This window comes from Cyclopterus lumpus, chromosome 25 (genome assembly GCF_009769545.1).
Source record: "Cyclopterus lumpus isolate fCycLum1 chromosome 25, fCycLum1.pri, whole genome shotgun sequence".
NCBI lineage: Eukaryota > Metazoa > Chordata > Actinopteri > Perciformes > Cyclopteridae > Cyclopterus > Cyclopterus lumpus.
In genome coordinates, this window is record NC_046990.1 from 5,140,772 (window position 1) to 5,161,046 (window position 20,275).

The 20,275-nt window shown below is 41.6% G+C and overlaps 1 protein-coding gene across 2 annotated transcripts in view; it reads right to left on the minus strand.

Moving 5' to 3' along the window:
• The window catches only part of grik2 (glutamate receptor, ionotropic, kainate 2), a 220,370-nt gene that overhangs the window by 39,169 nt on the left and 160,926 nt on the right, over nucleotides 1-20,275 (minus strand). For both annotated transcript variants that reach the window (XM_034528752.1, XM_034528753.1), the window contains exons 12-13: nucleotides 14,796-14,914; nucleotides 10,058-10,275 (exon numbers count right to left, since the gene is read on the minus strand). In XM_034528752.1, the coding sequence (XP_034384643.1) occupies nucleotides 10,058-10,275; nucleotides 14,796-14,914 (337 nt within the window). The remainder of the gene's footprint in view (nucleotides 1-10,057; nucleotides 10,276-14,795; nucleotides 14,915-20,275) is intronic.

The window sequence follows — 20,275 nt, forward strand, 5'->3', positions numbered from 1 at the left end:
AAGTTTATATTAGAACTTTTTTTTATAAACGTACTTGAAACTGAGAAATAATAGCCACATGTAGCATATGCAGGAAGTAGCCAGTTCCTATATCTATTTTATAAATGTATATTGTCGGGGAGGACAGTCAGCCATAAAGTACAGCAGATATTAAAAGGGAGAGGCTGCTCTGTGCAGTCAAGTAGGCAACACGGCACGTAATGAGCAATGATACATAGAAAAACACCCGACATGTCCAGATCAAGAAGGTAAAGTCAGATGCACTGACCAAGGCAGAGTTCCTTAATGACTGTAAACAGGATTTTATTTTGATTTGAAATATTTCTTATATCATTTATTGCAGAACTGGAAAAGTTTAAGTTTTGCAAGTGCATGTTACTTTGGCATTATAGTATAAAACATGATGGATGTGATGGATGTTAAAAGAAGAGTCAGGGGATGGCTAAAGTCACCATTATTTATCATCTGGTAAACACGAATACCATGAAACTCCTCTGTGAATTGCCACCTTAATGGGGTGGAGGAGTTTGAGTGGCTCAGTGATCCTGGGAGCTATGTTGTCTGGGGCATCATCCACTGGGTTAGGGTCTCCCAAGGCCAGCAGGTCTCGGGGGAGAGCCCACACTAAGAGTGGTTCAAAAAACCCTGATGAATAGCGGCCCACGGACTTTAGCTACCTCTCCCAGACCAGGGAAACTGTGGCACAGACCCAGGGGGGGAGTTCGCCATGGGGCCCGGTTGGGCTCACCCCCCGAAGCGACACTATGGAGCAGCCCCCCTGTGGACTCACCACCTGCAGGGATAAGCATCGGGGTCGGGTGGCAGGCCCATAAGAAAAAGCATAAAAAGCATAAGCTTCTTGGAGGCAAGGGGCCGGGGGTGGATGTGATCCGCCCTGAGATGCGGAAGGTGCTGGACATTGAAAGGTGTGTCAGCAAAGAAAAGCCCAACAATGTCTCATGGGGGTCAGGGGGGCAGTTCCCATTTTCAAAAAGGGGCACTCGAACTATCGGGATATTGCACTACTCAGCCTCTTGGGGAAAGCTTATGCCAGGATGTTGGAAAAGAGGCTCCGCCTGTTTGTCGAACCTCAGATCCAAGAGGAGCAGTGTGGATTGGGGGTGGAGAACGTCAGGTGCCTTCTGGGCACCTCGTACTGGAGGGATTTCCGGGCATGCCCAACTTAGGAGACCCTGGGGAAGACCCAGAACATGCTGGAAAGATTTTATATATATATATATATATATATATATATATATATATAGCCAAGCCCAACATGTCAACTCACAACTGGACTGGAACTATTGTCAGTGTAGTTATTAAACTGTTCCCTTTTGGTCCTTGAGTTCTTTTGATACAAAGTTATTTAATCATGTCTTTCATTGTTTTCTAAATTATCCAGCTGCATTCACATATTTAGGTCATAGTAGCCCTTTATTATATTTAAAAGTACAGCATTTTCATCCTCACCCGCATAAGAAACTAGTTCAAATGTAGTTTTCAGCCAACAGCAACACTTCAGAGACATGGCTCACTTGCAAAATGCAGCAGATCTGAAGGCCAACTCACTTATTTTAACCCTAAGGGTTATATGATGTGTGTTCTCTTGATTCTCCTTCCGTTCCTCTTGGTGATCTTCTGAGACAGTCCCCACAACAACACAAAACTTACTTTCCCTTAAAAGACAGTTATTGTGTGAATAATGACTTTCCTCTTTCAAACCCAAAGGCGAAAGTCACGTGACCCTGGTATACTGCTGCAGAACATATATTTAAATTTCCGACAAACCCCAGAGAGAGAGCGAGAGCGAGAGCCCTGCAGGCGCTGTCAGACCACTACACCACCCTTCCACAGAAAACAAGACATTCATTGTTCTATTTGATTCACTTCTCTGATCTGTGCGAGTAAAGAAGGGGAGCGGGTTTGGGTCAGCAAGAAACATCACATAACAGCTTACAGTAGTGAAGGTGCCCATTTTCTGTTCTACAGTGCGGAGTCAACAAATCAAACTGAAGCTGCGCTGCAGGACCCTGGGGAACAGGACACGGACGTGCACAGTAACCATCCCAGTTCTGTAAAATTAAATAGCCGACTTAAAGAGGGCATACTCATTTAACATGTTAATGTTGTTCGAGATGCAAGACTATATTTACTTCATGGTATTCATCAAGACTACCCGATGATCCTGTGAGATTCAAAGTTAACATTTTCAAAGTTATTTAAAGAGCTTTTTGAGTTGGTAAATGACATGTACAGTCCTGTGATGGGTGAAGGGGGCTAGTTTATGCTAAGTGGTCTCCAAAGATTTGCAACTTAAATTTGTATTTATTACATCCAGTATTGAAGAACCTCTGAAGCCGGTTGCAGACCGTTTGGCTTTCTGTCTGACATGAACAATTCCACACAGCTTGGTCACATGTGTATACATTGCACCCAGCTGTGGGTAGAGCAACGTATAATATAACATAACGTGCAACAGTCCACACAAGGCAGGCAGGAAGGGCGGTGGATGGGTCAAATAATGCAGCTTGTTCAGTGACATGAAGCTTCAAACTCCGCTATACCTACACTCCTAGTATCACTTTTGCACATCTCAGTGACCGGGTGTCAACATACGCTCCTCACATGTCTTTTAAAAATATACTTTCGTTTACAAAGGAAGTTTGAAGAGAATAGAGAGAAATCTAGGCTACAAAACCTTGTCGGTTTAAGAATAAAAGCATGGTTAATATTAACTTCACTACGTAAGTGACTACCGGTCTCCTGCTTTGTTCGACCTATGCACCTCCCCTCCCGCCCTTCCTCTTTAATCTACATCAGTTACTCTGCCCGTAATGCCGCCGGCGGGTGCATCACATACAAACGCAAGGAGCACTGACCAAGCTGCCTTACTTGATGCTTTGAGAATGGTCTGATGGGTCACACAAACATAAAACCGATGGTGACCATCACGTCCAGTGCAAAATTACAAGTGAAGTTGACACTTTGTCCCGTGAGTCGTTTAGTCCGTCTGTATTCACTGGGATAGTAATGGTAAATGGACTGTACTTGTATTGTGCTTTTCTAGTCTTCAGACCAGAAAACACTACATGACATCATACACCCATTCATACACTGATGGGAGGGGCTACCATGTCAGGACATTTAACTAATCATTCATACCCATTGATACCTCGCAGGAACAGCCTGGTGTCTTGCACTAATGCACTATAAGCCGTATCCAAAGTAACTTCGGTTCCTGTGAATGAACCCAGAGATCGAGCAGGCTGGACGGTGGTCAAATGCTACTCCTGCTGCACGGCCCCCTCAATCACGAGTTTACAGTCCTCTTCAATTACAACAATTTGGCCATGTCTCGTCCTGTCGCCGAAGTTATGTTTTTTCCTTGTTTTATCAGTTATCATTAATTCCTGTTCATTTTGTGGTACTCTCCTCTCCTTTCAGATCTGTTCACTTCCTGCCTTTGTGTGCCACTGTGATTGTTTGAATGAACCCAGCTGTGTTATCACCTACACCTCCCAGGTGTATTCAAACCCTGTGCTCATCTGTCTCTGGGCCAGTTCGTCTTCGTCCTCTGTGTCATGCCAGCGAGTTCCTAGTCTTCATGTTCCTGCTTTCTTTAATCTCTGCCTGTTTTTTGTCTTCCTGTGTAGACTAGTTTTTGTGCACATAGTATTTCAGATTCAGATTCAACTTTATTGTTATCGAAGTGTTTTGCATATTTTTTTAAAGGGCGCTAATAAAAATAATTCAGGGAGCATTCTCTCTCAATATTTTACACGCACTGTTTGTGATACACGGTCAACCCTAAACACAAGTGGCTAAAAAAGGAAAGCCTTTTGTAGCTCATTTTATAAGAAACATGTTGTATCAAAATGTTTTGAGGAAAGATAATATAGAAAAATATGATTGATATTTTGAGGGGGAGCACAACAGAAATATAATTGGAACCAACAGGGAAAAAGAGAACTTCAATGAAAATGAATGACAATATGATATCTGCACATGTTTACCCCAACACGTTAATAAATGTGACATCACTCTATCTTTCTAGGTTTTTTTAAAAAACAGCATAAGACAGATTTTTTTCTTTTCCATATCTTTATATTTTTACTTTTTTAATTCCGTTATGTGCAGGCATTTAGTGCAAAATCTAAGCAAATAATCCTAATTGAAAAACAATCACAAAGATCAGGCAACGATGCTCCTCCAATCCAAACCATAAAATAGGGAATTGTCCCCGCCTTTTGAAAAAGTGTTTTTTGATCATTTTTCTCTTCGGTTGAACACTCCCATTTCACAAGCTAACATTTGATAGTTTTTGCCCGCACATACATATTTTAAACTCCTCGAAACGCTTCAATACTGTGAAGAATGAAGCCAATCTTCATGTATTGCGTCAATTCTTTAGTTTTTCTTATTCCAGTTGGGCTGATCAGGATTTAAGTTAATGTTGCTATGGAGTCCGTGAGTTAGCTCAACTACACCTGAGCCTGTGTTTTTGCCACTTAATTGTTTGTATGGAGAAACTAAAAACAACCCTTCTCCATAAGAATTTAACAATGCATATTTTCCTTGGTGTATGGACTTTTATCCTCTGGGGTATGAGTAATACAGCAAAAGGGATGGAATTTGTGCACTTTTAGATTTTGTCGGTAATTTTGGATAAATTCAGCAGCGTTGTTGTGGTTTCCAGTTGTTACTATAAATCATTCTGAATTTACTTAAGCTCCGGTATAAACCTGACTGACTTATTCTCCAATGCCATGGGCTCATGGGTATTGTATTACTTTGAGTTATTCCAAACTGACAACAATTTTTAGACACAAATCTGAAATAATTAAAATGATTGCCATACCATCAGGTTGTAGTTTTTCTTCCTCACAGGAGACTCCTGCGGAATTTACCGTGGCGTAAAATACATATCCCAATAGAGTCCCACTTCAGTTCAATGGTATGAAAAGAGACTGACTTGAATCAAGCATATATTTCTCGAAATTGTTGTTGTAATAAATGTCAGTTTATCATTATAATTATATGCAGAAAATATATCAGTCAACACCCCCCCCCCCCCCCCCCCCCCCCCCCCCCCCCCTCCCTCTCTCAGGTATAAAGTACATCTTCCCAATAAGCTTTATCTGCGTGATTTAATCACCATGCTGGAGGTGTACCTCCCATTTGTCTTGTGGCTAATGCAAAACAAGTCAGGCTTGTTAGCCTGGGGACATGGAGCTTCGTGCCAGAGGGCTACCGTCTCTGCCGCAGCCATCACTACATTATATACACAAGGTGAAAAACCAGCAAAGCCTTTAATACGATGTGATTTTATTAGCTAACAAGCCAGACAGAGTGGTGTGTGTTTGCTTATTAAATTATTCAGTGTTATTGTCACGGCGGTCCATAGGGAACGTCCCCGCCAGGAGGACTAGTGTCACGCCTCAAAGCTTCAGAGACTGTCCCGTGCGGACATTTTCGTAATGAACCACCGTTAGATTTGTAGTTTACAGCAGAAGTCAATAATTACCCAAACACCCTGCGTTTGAATAGTGATTGTGATGCGTGCACACATCATCTGGGAGTGTGTCGCACCTATTCAACGGAGCTTGGAGATAATCAAAAACTCTCCATCCATCATCACTACGATGCGTTTTAAACACCTCAAACGGGATTGGTGGACATGATATGACTTCTGCATCAATCTGGAGCAGCAGCTCAGTCCAGGGGGACTTGGTTTGTGAAACAAAGGGGTTCAAGTCCAAGTACAGGGACTGGTAGCTGTGGAGGTGACCAGTTCACCCTTGGAGTGCTGCTCTCCTGGCAGCTGTATAGTCACTGTCCTTAATGCTAGGATGTGTTAAATGTCCTTAATGCTAGGATGTGTTAAATGTCCTTAATGCTAGGATGTGTTAAATGTCCTTAATGCTAGGGTGGGTTAAATGTCCTTAATGCTAGGATGTGTTAAATGTCCTTAATGCTAGGGTGGGTTAAATGTCCTTAATGCTAGCATGTGTTAAATGTCCTTAATGCTAGGGTGGGTTAAATGTCCTTAATGCTAGGATGTGTTAAATGTCCTTAATGCTAGGGTGGGTTAAATGTCCTTAATGCTAGGGTGAGTTAAATGTCCTTACTTCTACGATGTGTTAAATGTCCTTAATTCTAGGATGGGTTAAGTGTCCAAAATGCTAGGGTGGGTTAAATGTCCTTAATGCTAGGGTGGGTTAAATGTCCTTACTTCTACGATGTGTTAAATGTCCTAAATTCTAGGATGGGTTAAGTGTCCAAAATGCTAGGATGGGTTAAATGTCCTTAATGCTAGGATGGGTTATATGCAGAGGCTACATTTCCCCACGTTGTGCTTTGTTGTGTATGATGGTATGATAATAAAAAGTTGATTTACATTCACAACAAAGAATGACAGCAAAGGACTACATGTTCCAGAAAGAGGAAACCAGATGCTGTTTAGTGGGGGTGATGCATATTTATTGAAGTTGTTTATGTATATGGCTTCATAATACAATGTATTTTAGATATTCATGACCAAAGAGAGATGGTAATACTGATTGTCATGTTACTTTTCATGTCTATGAAAACAGCTTTGTGGGAGATTGAATCCAGAAAAGTACACTGTTTTCATTTAAGGACCACATTCATCCAAAATACATAAATAATGTGTCATTCAGACTGTGGTGTGAACTAGATAGTCCACTATGACCAATGCAACAAATCAATTAGAAAAGAGCTCCGAGATGAGAACCACGTAAATTGATTTTCAAATGTGTTTGAATCTGAAGGTATTGGTCGGCAGAGGAAAGAGAGGAAACGCGACCAAAACCAGACAGAACATGACATCCAAATAAATAACTTAGAGTGTGAGAGGGGAAGAAGCTTACTAAAGGTACTTTTCAATTACTGTGAACTGAACCTTTAATGACATTTTCTTTACATAATTCTCTTTACTTTTCACAACCATTACCGTGCAGTGCAGACATGGCGTGCAGATTTAACCTGCGAGTCTTCTGCTCACAAGTGGTAAGCTCTAAAGTGTGTTTGGCCCAGAGGCATTTTACTTTATGGCCACCCACCTGAGATAAATGAAAGGAGAGATATAGAGTGGTAACTAGCCTGCCAAAAGCATTTAGCCTTTTCTCTTTCTACCACAATTTAACTTGTGATATTGTGAGTCATAAAGGAAGGTTGTTTTTGCTATGTTTGGTGAGGAGTTATTTAGTTAGTGTTTGCTTTTACATACACTTTTATGTCATTTTGTTTTATGTCACGTTTGGAGCACATATTTGTTATATTTGCAAAAATAATGCACTTTCTCAAAACTGTCACTTGATAAAAAAATATATTATCCCATGTGCTGGCTCCTCATTGGTGGAACGAGCTCCCCATTGACATCAGGACAGCAGAAAGTCTCTACATCTTCGGTCGCAAACTAAAAACACATCTTTTTCGACTATACCTTGAATAGGGAAGGTAGAGCCGTAGTAGCACTCTAGTAGCACTTAAATGTCCCTTACCGATAGCACTTTGTTGTTTAACACTTTAGTAGCACTTAAATGGCACTTACGGATAGTACTCTGTAGTTTAACGTTATTGAAGAAATTGTACTTGCTTGATTCTTGTTGTTCTGAGTTTGGACTCATGGTTTAATGCACTTATTGTAAGTCGCTTTGGATAAAAGCGTCAGCTAAATGACATGTAATGTAATGTAATGTATTTCTACCATAATGCTCAAACGATTGGGACCAACAATGTCTGACCTGAGGCAGTAAATGATGCCTTACACCAACTGTTGTTTTCATTCATTTGTGCGGCGATATGATAAAGAGAACCATCACCACAGCAGTTTGCTAATGAATTGTGAGTATGTTTCAGTGTGAAGACGAGACACACACAAACATATTAATCTCAGCCGTGTGTGTGTGTGTGTGTGTGTGTGTGTAAGTGTGAACAGCACCTGCGAATGCGTGTGCGCCTATTGCACAGATGGATGAAAAGGAGGTGTGAAATGAAGCTACATCTCAAAGCTGTCTGAGTGCCATCAACGGATTGCAAGAGATGAAAACAGGAAATGGAGAGAAATCAAACCTGGAGCAAAGAGATCTAATGCAGGGAAGTTGTCAAACACGGCTGGATTAACACGGCAGCCTTGATATGCAGGAGGTATTCTATATGACCTTACGCTGAGGGGATTACCAAGCAGAGCCACGACTATCACTTCTACATAGTTCCAGGCTTTTTCACTGGTACATGTACTGCAGTATTTGATCATGGTGACACGGAGACTCAGTGGTTAGGACTGTTGCCTCGCTATCAGGACCCGTGTTTGAACATGACCCGGGAACTCTCTCTACGAGGTTTAGAGTTCAAAACCATGCAGGTTATGTGAAGTGGAAATTGCTGTCAATCCAGTGATAGATTAGTGACAAATCAGCTCCTCATGATCCTGAATAGGATAAGTGGGTACAGCAAAAAGCAGATGTCATTGGCATGTGTTAAACTAGTCAAAGTTTAAAACTAGAGACCATCTTGTGATGGGGAGACACCAGTCATGATGCCAAATCTGGGCATAACGTGTGTGTGTGTGTATGTGTTCACTAGCTGTGTGGAGTATATATATTGCTCACATTGGATATGTTGCAAAGAGAAGTTATGTTTAATCAAATTACCACAATCTCCTTCACAGTAAAGTAGTATTCCAGCAATGGACAACTGATTGGTTCTTACATTTTGACGTGATCTTGGAACATTATTCAAATATTTCACAGGATAATGGAAAAATGGAACTTGCTAATGGTATGTCAGGAGATTAACAGTGAACTTTTGTCCGGACTAAATATCTGTAGAAATTGTTATGGTAATCCATCTACTATCATTTCACTCTGAAGAGGTGGAACTCTGTGGCCGGGGTCAATCTTCTGAAAACTATAATATCTTCTTTGGCTCTAAAACAGCTTTGCCAAGTTTGAGAAGGCGTGACAAACCTAAGTAGAATAATAACCTATTGTGGTCATAAACATATCTGTCAGAACGCAGACATGAAGTAGCATAATGGCATACACCTGACCGAGCTTTAACCATAGAGGTGGCAGATCAGAAAAAATCATGGAAGATAATGAATGACAATGCAAAACTTAAGTGAATTTGACATTTTGCTACATCAGTAGTTAGTTACGAATGTTGTTTTTCACGAGTTGTTAATCACATTAGTTATTGATCACATGAGTCGTGTGAGTGGGTAGTCATGTGACTGGTTATTCAGTTAAATTAAGGTAAACCACGTTCTATTCCCAAACCTAACTAAGTGGTTTCTTTGCCCACACTTAACTTACTGTGAAGACAGTAGTTTATTTTGAAAAGATACTCCGACTTTGGCGTTATGTGTGGCAATTGTCAAACGGATTCATGCATAATGATTTGAGTCATTTGTATTCTATGTTTGGAGTTGTACATTTGTTAATAGAAAGCCGTCACATACTGGTTTCAAAGAGCAGGCAAGCAGAGTCAATACAGGAAATGATACCATAGGGAAGGATCTTGTGATATCTTTCTTGTTTGTTTTTTTTAAGTCCCCCAACATTATTGAAGTAGAATACTGAATTACAAGTTAGGATGGATGAATTCAACACCGACATTCGTAATGCCATCACATCACCTGCAAAGCCAAATCAGGGCTCAATAGCCCATTCCCCAATATGACCTTCATTTTTACCTCAACTTCGCACCTTTCTACAAGTTTCTTGTATGAATGCAATCCTATCGCCAGACAAAGCTCTACACGCCTCTGTGTGACCACATTCTGCCATGATCACTTACACATGGCTTAAGAGAGTTGAGAGTTTAATATTTATTTTATTTAATGTCAATTACACTATTAATATTTACCTCGCAAACTTGTCAGAATAAATATTGTGGTATCAATATCTCAAAGTTTAGAATAAACCTTAACATACCAACCCATATTGTCCATCTGTAATTTGCTGGGTGATACAGAGCAGTGAAGCACTCGAAAGGACTCTAGTCGGTTTCATTATATCCAGCTGTAACTAACCTTGAAGAAGGTCATTGTGGAGCCATCCTCTATCACCCCGTATTCTATCTTCGTCTGCTTGGCGAGGTCGTCAGCAGAGTCAATGGGCGACTCCATCCTCTCCACGGTGAGGAACGCCGCCAGGTTTGCCGTGTAGGAGGAGATGATGATGAGCGTGAAAAACCACCAGATTCCTCCTACAATTCTGGTGGAGAGGGCTTTCGGCATGAGCTCAGATCCTGAACGAGAGGAGCAGAGGAGGTGGTGAGGCCTGGTACAGCATTATGCTGGGGAGAGGGCAGCACCCGGGCCAAGACAGACCAGACCGAACCAGACCGGACCAGATCGGGCCAGGCCAGGAAGGGCTGAGCCAGACCAGACCGGGCCGGGTCGGGCTACGCCTCTGAATCTGCTGCCTGGATCACACACTCACATACACACAGAGTGGGCAGAGTGGGCAGCTTCATGGTTGATCCTGGTGATTGATATTTAGTCTTACTCTCACTTCCGGTCTGCTCTTTCTATACTGTACTGCCTCTCCTGCAACTAATCACAGTTTCTTTTATTTAAAAATATGACCCTGTCCCTTTGCCAGAAAGTGACGCAGGAAAATGTATTTGCAAGTTATGCGACATATAGTAGGTACTTCTGGAAACTAAATAGTGGTCACTTGTGAGGGGGTTACTTTAGCTGGCAAGCTAACCGTCAATATGCTAGCTAGTTGGAAACAACTTATTCATGTGGAAGGTTGCCAACCAAACTGTGTTCCAGTTGCTTACTAGACAAACATTGGACTATCTGTCTACAAACCATCTTTTGTAAAGCAATGTATTTTCACTTCACTGGTGGTCATTTATCATTTTTGATTGATTGCTAAGTTTCGGGAAGGCGGGTCTAATGCAATATGAGCTGGCCTGAGGTCAGACCCTGAGGGATTGGAGTGCAAAAGAGGAATGCAAAGAGGAACTTTTTTTTGTGGGCACCATGATGGATGATGAAGGTTAACCCCCTGCCCTGAAGTATTTGGGTTTAATTTTTGAACTGAAACGGACTCCGAGCTTGGTGCACGGTTGTTAACAAGAAGAGTGCCAGAGCGGAGCTGCCCAACCACGCAGTGCACTGAGCAACACTGTGGGGAATGAGCGGAGCTCCAACTGCAGACAAATAGCTGAGCTCAGCAGGACTTCAGGTGAGGCCAGCATACTTTCCTTGTTGATTTATAGGCATTTAGCATATGTGATGGTCTGTTAGTAGCTGCAACAGCCATAAGGCTTTGTGGTTATTAGGCCGTACCAAAATAAAACTCCTCCTATCTGCACTACCTGTGCTGCGACAGTATACTCGACAGGTTTTTCGTTTGTTGTTCGGGGGGAAAGAAGGTGGGCCTGGGTTATATCGGGACTATTGGCCTCAAGCGGCTTAAGCAATTGAAAGCTGGGATTTTGCACATTCACACAGAGGGAAAGCTGATAAGGAGTCGGGGAGATAGGAGGTTAAGAACTGTGTTCCACTCCCTTTGTGAGGGACTCACTTTTCATCAAACTTCTTTCTCGCTGTCCCCCGAGTGAGCTGTCTAATAAAGGGAGAGCATGCAGAGAAAGACATGACGACCAACTGCAGCTCCAGCCCACCGTTATTGATACGGCTTATAAAGAGGCGGGGGCAGGCTGAGGGGGGCAGGTTCCTCCCTCATCAGGTTTATGGAGATGATCTCATTGGTAAACTTACGCAAAGTGATAACAATAATTGTATTCACTATATTGACTTTCGAAGATCATGAAAATACTAATAATTGTTTGGTAAATTAACCAATTGTCTTTTCACAAGTAACTGAATGTGTTTACTTTCAGCATGTCGACATGCTTAAAGATACTACACTTACTCCTCTGTAGCACTTGAATACGGGGTGTTAAATTCATATCATCATGCAGTTTTAGTGTAGAACATTCGCAGTATGTCGACAGAACCAGCAGACCTCTCTGCATCATCACTCACTGCATGGTGTAACGTCTTGATGGACACATTAGCAGTGTGTTGCCTGTGTTTAGTAAACTGGGTCTGCAGTTCATTTGTCACTTAACTGTGAACCGACCAGGTAATGATTGTGTCATGTTGTCATAGGACACACCACACACATGCACGTTAACTATTGTATGCTCTGGAGCTTGCCTTGTCCCGTCTTTACCACTCCGAAGAAAGTCTTCTTTTTGAAAACCAACATGGCTCAGTGCAACATTTGGTTTTCAAAACAAAACTCATTTTACATCAGCGAACTAAAACCTCACGTCAATGTTAAATGCATTTAAATGCATTTAAATGAATGAAGTAGAAAATAGAAATCGAAGTAATAAGATAAGTTTTAGTTGGCTGATGTAAAATGAAAAACAAATATATAGACATATATATATGTGTGAACCACATATCTAGCACACAGCTAATATGATATCTCGCGAAATGTATTCATTGATCATCATTGGTGAGATAAAGCTTGTATTCAGAACTATTTTATTTGTATGCATTTTGAGGTCATAACTCTATAATTATTATCTAAAAGATGTAGGAATAAATTAATTGAAGGTTATATGCTAATCTCACAGAGGGCCCTCAAAATGCTACAGCTGGCCCTGATCTGAACAACAAAACAATGACTTTAGTGTCTGTTATCATTTAAAACACAAGTTAACCCTCCAAAAAACGTTGTCTGTTTCACCTCTCATTAGCACCAACCATCCACACTGTCACACTTGGCTCATCTACAGTATCTTAGTCACCTAGCACGGAGCACCAGCCACCCACTTTGCCCATTCATAAAACCACAATCAAGAACACAATTCAAGGAAGCAGGCATGATCACAAACACATATCCGTCAGTAGGGTTAGCAGTGGATTCTGCTTGTTCTGTGTTGGACCCATGGCCGGCTATCAGATGCAGGTTTGTTTCAGAGTGTAACATGTTACCAGCTCCGAGCTTCCTTTCCTGCTTCACCTCAGACACCAGAACAGAAAAGATGGGCGACCCGCTCAGAGCGGCGAGTCGACCCGAACAGAGCCTGGTTGGGGCTGACTATCATGTACCCAAGGTAACGTCATGACCAAAGAAGCACATCCCACAGTTTTCTGGGGGGCAGGGCAAGCCGCCGGGCAGGGGAGCCTCTCTACAGTGCAGACCAGCACGGTGCCGTGCAGACACCGTGTTCCTTCAATCTAATCCCACTGCCTTCCGGCCCTCAGCCACATCTTCTCAACTGGTCAACCCTACACATCTGTTCTGCTGGCTCGTCAACAAACTATATCCAACATGACTATGTCTAGTGTCTTAAATGCATTACATGTACATACATAAATAGGGCTTAGTTAGTTGTAAAAAAAATGGTAATCTCTGTGTTAATAAAATCCTCACCAGCCATCATATTTTAATCTCAAATAATTCAAATAATATTGGCATCCTAAGAAGTACAAAAAATACAAATCTGTGAGAAAAGTTAGTAGCTAATTTGGGGATATTAGTAAGCATGCAGTATAAGTAAGCATGCAACTAGCCAACACTTGATACGTTATCAGATGCTAAATCCTGGGAAAGACGAAGAAGTCTGCAGACTTAAAGGGGCACTTCATCAACTTCCGTCTAGTGGTCTCTAGTCATGCAGATAGTTCGGCTTTTATTTGTCCAAGTTTTGGGATCTGTCTGAGATTTCACCCTCCACCTGATTCTGTAGAAAATCAGACAAATAGGTTAAAACTTATAATAAACTGAATATCTTAACATACGGTCATTAATTATTATTTATTTCCTTAGAAACACCAATAAGGTGTTTGAAAGCTCTTGAAAAAGCCCTTTAAAGTTCAAGTTTTACTTTTTAGTCTTGACTTTTAAGTATTAATTAAACATTTTCATTTGAGGTTAAATTTCACAATTACGATTTAGTTCATTACATAACGGTTACGATTATTTAGTTTCATAGATTCTTCCAATACCATAATTCTAATTCCTTCCACCTCTTAATAGGGTGGAGGCAGAAATGAGACAGATTTTCAAAAAACAAATCTGCATGGCTCGACCCCAATAGAGGTAAGGGAGACATTGTTATTTCTTGTACTGCAGATAAACTGACCCTTTAAAGCAGCTTTGACTATAGCAGCTGGTTCTGTGTGCTCCATTGCACTGGGCATGCTCTCCAGGTCCTACAACCATCTGCTGTAAATATGTTACATTGTCAATTGCTTTGGAGGAAATGCTAATTTAAAAAATGCAATATATCTCCCAATGTGACATGCATTACAAAGGGCATACACTATGTATTAATATTAATGTGATAACATTCCACACTTAGTTTATTTTTCTCAGTCTAAAGATGCCAACTAGTTGAGAAGACATGGCATTGGCGTGGCAGAAGGAAACCAAAATAAACAGGCAGGGGAAGCTGCTGAGTTCACATTCTCATTCAATCTCACCCATTTGATCCATCTCAGGTATTCTGGGTGGGTTCACGTACCTGTTCAGGTGGCCGTGGACAGATGGGGGAGGGGAGGAGTCAGGGAGAATGGGGAAAGGGAGCATGCAGGCACACCACCCTCATTCATTGATCACACCACTCAAATCCCATCCAGTCCAGTCCTGCTGGACTCTACCAGTGGAGCATCTAGCATCATGCACAGAGGCCCCCATGCATGGTCATGGGCCTGGTCAAAGAGCAAGGTTGACCCCCAGCAAAAAAGTGGGACTTGTGCTATAAAAAGGGGGGCAGGCAGAGGCGTCTACCTTGCTGCATGAGAGCTCCAACTCCAAACCAGAAACTATTTAGCAGGGTGAAATTGTTTTCCACTACATCCGAGTCAGGGTTGCAAGGGTGGGGGTTATACCACTCGTAGGGACTAAACCTGTGACAATTAACAGAGAACACACACACACATATATACATCTGTTTACTGCAGTTAAAGACACAAGAGTAAACAATACAAGAGACCAAGAGTCGTCATCCTACCTGGGGAGACAGGGAGAGAAAACAAAGGTTACTTAGAAATGTCCAGAGATGACACACTGCAAATCATGCCTGAGGATACTTCCTCCATCAAGAAGCATTGCTAGGTCTTCATGTACATAGTAAATTAGAGTTTATTATATGGATTATTATAAAATGATGATTAGGATGTATTTACTGAATAATCTATTAGTCAAAAGAAAGCCTAAAAAATGATCGTTCTGAATCTCTTGTGTGTTTTTAAATAGTAATAAGATACAATATAATACTCAGGGATTGGGCTCGATTTAACCCCACTCATATTCCAAAGGTGGCTCCTCATGTGGGAGTGCTCATATCAAAGGCAGTTCCCTCAGTAATTTAATCGATGGGGTCTGAAAATAACTCCATTGTCAGCGGAGAAAAGAACTAATAATCCTTATAATCTTAGAGGAGCATTAATATTCAGCAGATCAAGCGGTTCATTCCCATCATGCCCACGCCAGCCCCGACGCTCCCCCTCACTTGACACACTCCTCAAGCAGAGCGATTTCTCATTTATTCATATCAAATAAAAGTGACATTACATTAGTAAAGGTTGATTGGTCTACAATTAAGCATTCTGACCTGATTTGGTTTTTTGCTGGAGTCGAGCGGGAACTGGGGCCCTATCTTGACTCAAGCTGTTTAACAGACACAAGGGTTTGACTAATCAAATTGCAATGCATAATGTAGACTTACTGCGCTGGAAGTCAAAAACGATAACCTCAAGTGGATGTTACATCGGCATAAAGGAGAATGCAGATGAAACTGCTACCGCCGCGTGTCATGGTTTGGATTGTCCTCTGGTTATAATACCCTACATACAGGACTCTATATGAAGATATATGGCTGTATTGTATAACATGACAGCATCATAACTGTATACCCTCATTGACTAATGGGCTTTGCCATTATGATGTGGTTAACAGTGGTGTTCCTTCTCACCCCCACAACACTCAGGAGGATATTGTGTAGTGTAGCTCAAGGACCTCCGAATGTCCCTTCTTGCTTCTGCTTTAGGAGAATCCTTGGCCTTAACTCACTCAATTTGCCCCAGATTTGCTTGCATGTCAATTTGCAATGCCAAATTGAGTTCAGCTGAACTGCGACCTTCCCGTGGCAAATGCGACAATGTGACCCAATCCCTTGCGCAGAGGTCTCCGAGTGTGTTTCCTCCAATCATGTTGCGAAAAGCCAATTACCGCTCGCCATGAACATGGATGAGCACAGTTGTCAGCATCCTGCTGGATCATGGGAGTGGCTGGTGGACTGTCGTCGCTGCTGCTGATGGTTGGGTCAGGGACCGCAAAACCAATGCCGCTTACAGGAGACAACACAGCTTAGCCTGTATCTCACTGTAGCACTGTTTGGCCTGTTTGCTGTCACTTTGATCCAATTACACTGCCCTTACATTATCTCAGGTCATCTGTGCTGCAGCGGGAGAAACTTTGAGCAAGGTCAATGCAGAGATAAAAGCCAGGAATTCACCAGCAGCGCAGAAACAATGTGAGGCTTTTATCTTCCTACGGGGGCAGGGTCACCCAGCAGAAACCTCTGGTGATGCTACACTTGATAACACCAATGTCAGGAGAGATGAATCAATTGTCAGAATGGTCTGGTTGCTCTGTCACAGGATGATGCACTTTATATGTCTAAACTTAAGTGTTTGACTGATATGTTGTTATAAATGTTATAAATCCGGTCGTGTTCAATTAAGGAACAGCTCAGTAAGCTTCATCTTTTTGCTGACTGTTGAAGTGTTTTCACCTATTTCCAGCATGTTTGACTATTCTAATGTTTTTTGAACAGGTAACACTAAACAAGCTCATTCAGAAGCTGCTGCTACAGGCTAAACACAGATGCAACCAGCACAGGACTGTCACCCAGGAGACCGCTGTTAGTGTCCTGTGTGGAAGCAACACTGACTTTACGTAAAAGTTGTTGCCTAAACCTAACCAATCTTTTTTGGCATATCAAACTTATTTTTTTCTAAACTTTTTGGGGGTTGACTGGTTAGTTAAAACTCATAAATAGGATGTTGTGACTTGAACATGTTGGAAAGTGCAGGCTAGATAATTTGTACATTGCTTTAACACTGGCAACATTCTTTAAGGGCCAACTGAAATGTAGAGATCACTGATACACTGTTTATGGTATACTGCTGTGTACACAGGGATACATAATGCAGCTTCCTACCTGACACTAAATTATTATTATTAGGACATATTGGAAGGATTCAATCCAATTATACCTTTTAACTCTCAATACCTTGCTTATTATGGTTTCCATACAATATAAACACGATTTACACAGATCCGGAACAGCCTACTTAGAGGTCTGCTTGGGATTCAGAGGAACATTTTGAGGCTGTGCCTTTAATATGAGCACGTACCAAACCAAAGGCTTCTCATTTTCCTAAGACTGAGAATGGACAGATTACACTTTGATGCGAGGAAAGAAAGACATTGCACACAGAGAAATATTCAAATTTGGAGAAGGACAGGCGAGAAACCTATGTCACTATCATGAGTCACAATTCTTTGGAGAAAAACGAGGAATATGCTGCACAAACCTTCTTATTGATTACTGTCATTTATCGTCACCTCTGCTTCTGCTTCCCTTATCTTAAATAAATTATCTTGATGTGTAGGATGTAGGTAATGGGATTCCCCAAAGTGTAACGAGGTGATAATGCACTGGCTTTAGCAGAGGTGGTGTGAGATCTACTTCTTTTTTTTTTTTAAAGCCGTTTCATCACCTGTGCCAGAAGCAACAGTGGTGCTATTGACATCAGTAGAGGGAACATAAAAGCAACAACAGCTGACATTGACATCAGTAACTGGAGATATCGGGGCAGGTGGCGGTACAACAGAGTAATCATGTGGTTTTAGCTGTGCACCCATGTGGAATAGGCCTATCCATGGCAGAGAGAGGCTGCTCTAGCTCTATCTGTGTACGTCAGTCCCCGTGTTCAGTCTCCCAGCCATACAAACAGTCAGTCACACAGTGCAGCACAAACGCAAGCATACATCAAATGTGTACACACACATATATAAACAGTATATAAATGCAAAGTGGAACCAAACCTTGTCCTGTAAAGTATTTCCTGTCAATGTTATGTGCTTGACAGTTTGGTCTCACAAGCTTTTCTGAAATGAGTACTTTACATACAAATGTTGTATGTGAACAGAAGGTGAAATAAATGCATTTCACCACCATGCAAGGATTAATTAGAGGACATGGGACGAATAAGGCTTTTTATGGCTGTGTAGAATAAGCAGAGAGCGTCCCAAGAAAATCGGACGTCTGTGTGAATTATGACTCTTCTGTCAAGAGCAAAGGCAAAAGTAGTGTGACATTGTTGGGGGTCAGGACACTTGTTAGGGGACAGGAGGGGTGGTTGAATGGCTTAACAAAGCCTGTATCTTTGACATGAAGAGCACTGGTCCTCTATCACCAGTCAACGTCCTGGTTAGAAGAAAACGACAATGTAGTTCTTCTCTCAATCATCACATTGATGGGTCCCGAACCGGAAATGAGTAATCCAACCAGTAACCAAGTGGCTATGCAATCCAAGTTGAACCCTAATCCAAGTAGTTGTAGAACTAAACCTGACCTGACCTTTATCAAAGTAGTGACACATGAAGAAATACTTATTTGAGCATGATTTATAAGGCTTGAGAAGCACTGTTTCTGCCATGGGGGCATCAGATCATACAACACTAATATGGGTAACTTTTGATGGCAAAAATAATTTTGAGCGAAAGAAGAAAATACAAAACTATCTTTATGGCTACATAGCAAAGGGGAAAGAAAGTGCGAAGATATTTAACACTTCTATGATAGTTCAACTGCACATGCTCTTTTCCACAGACTAACCTACTGCCTGACAGAACATCATACACATGTAAAACTCTTAAGGTGGAGGGGACGTAATCGCCACATCTTCTGTTCACAACACGTAATCTGCCTTTTTAGACTTCTCATTTCATGAAATTGTGTGAGACTGTTATGTGCTTCACTCTACAGCAAAAAAAACATGCAGCTGTAGCCCAGCATGCGTTTGTGTGTACAGGAGAGAAAAGAAGGCATAGAGTGAGGGGGGAAATGATACACTTACCCAAACACTTACTTATTATGATAATAAATACAGATAGGTGCATATTCTGAGCCAACTTAGATGACAGTTGCCGCTTTTTATTCTCTTGTGTGATCATATCGCCAGTAACAACGGAAAACACATGTGCGTTAACGCTAAAACTGTCGGGTCACGGCTGCAAGAGAGCCGACGTCTCCCAAAAGTTTTAGAGTTAACATGAACTTTTCTCTCTCTTTTTTTCTTCTTCACCATGCTTCAAATGGCAGCCACAAGTAAGAACCACTAGATCAAATGAGCGAGCCTTGAAAAAACATTGGCCTAGTTTCATCAACTGAATGGATTTGTCTGCGCAAAGACAAGAAAACCAGTACAAATGTTGTATGGTGTCATTTCACCAGCCAAAGCTTGGTGTCAGCTGCATCACCAAACTAAACTGTGATGTCGGTGGAAAAAAAAAAGAAGATAATATAGAGCTGTATGTGTCCATAAGATACACATAGATCTGTTGTGTGGTTAGGTCACATTAAGTCTCATTGTTACACGCAGAGCAAAGTAAAAACATTCAGGATTATTTATTGAATGTTTCTATCAAAAGCACCATTTTATGATAATGTGAATTTATATGAATTTATATCTCTCCATTGCACCTTATTAACTCTGCTTCCTCCCCGGAGTCGTTGTGACTTCACGTCTCATAGGGTCCATTGGACCTGGAGGTGTCTGATGCCTGGTGAACCGGCCTCCCGCGTTGGCCCTGCTGATGCGCCCTGCCCCCCCTCCTCTCTACCTCCTTCTGTTTCATGGATTGGAGTTCCATTCATACATTGTCATATTCATGTAATGTGTTTATGTAACTTTGTAAATGCTGTTCATTCTGTACACATGACATCTATTGCTTCTGTCCATCCGGGGAGAGGGATCCTCCTCTGTTGCTCTCCTGAAGGTTTCTTCCCTTTTTTCCCTGTGAAAGGTTATTTTTGGGGAGTTTTTCCTGATCCGATGTGACGTCCCGGGACAGGGATGTCGTATGTGTACAGATTGTAAAGCCCTCTGAGGCAAATTTGTAATTTGTGATATTGGGCTATACAAAATAAACTGAATTGAATTGAATTGAATATCAGGGCTGAAATCAGTACAGAG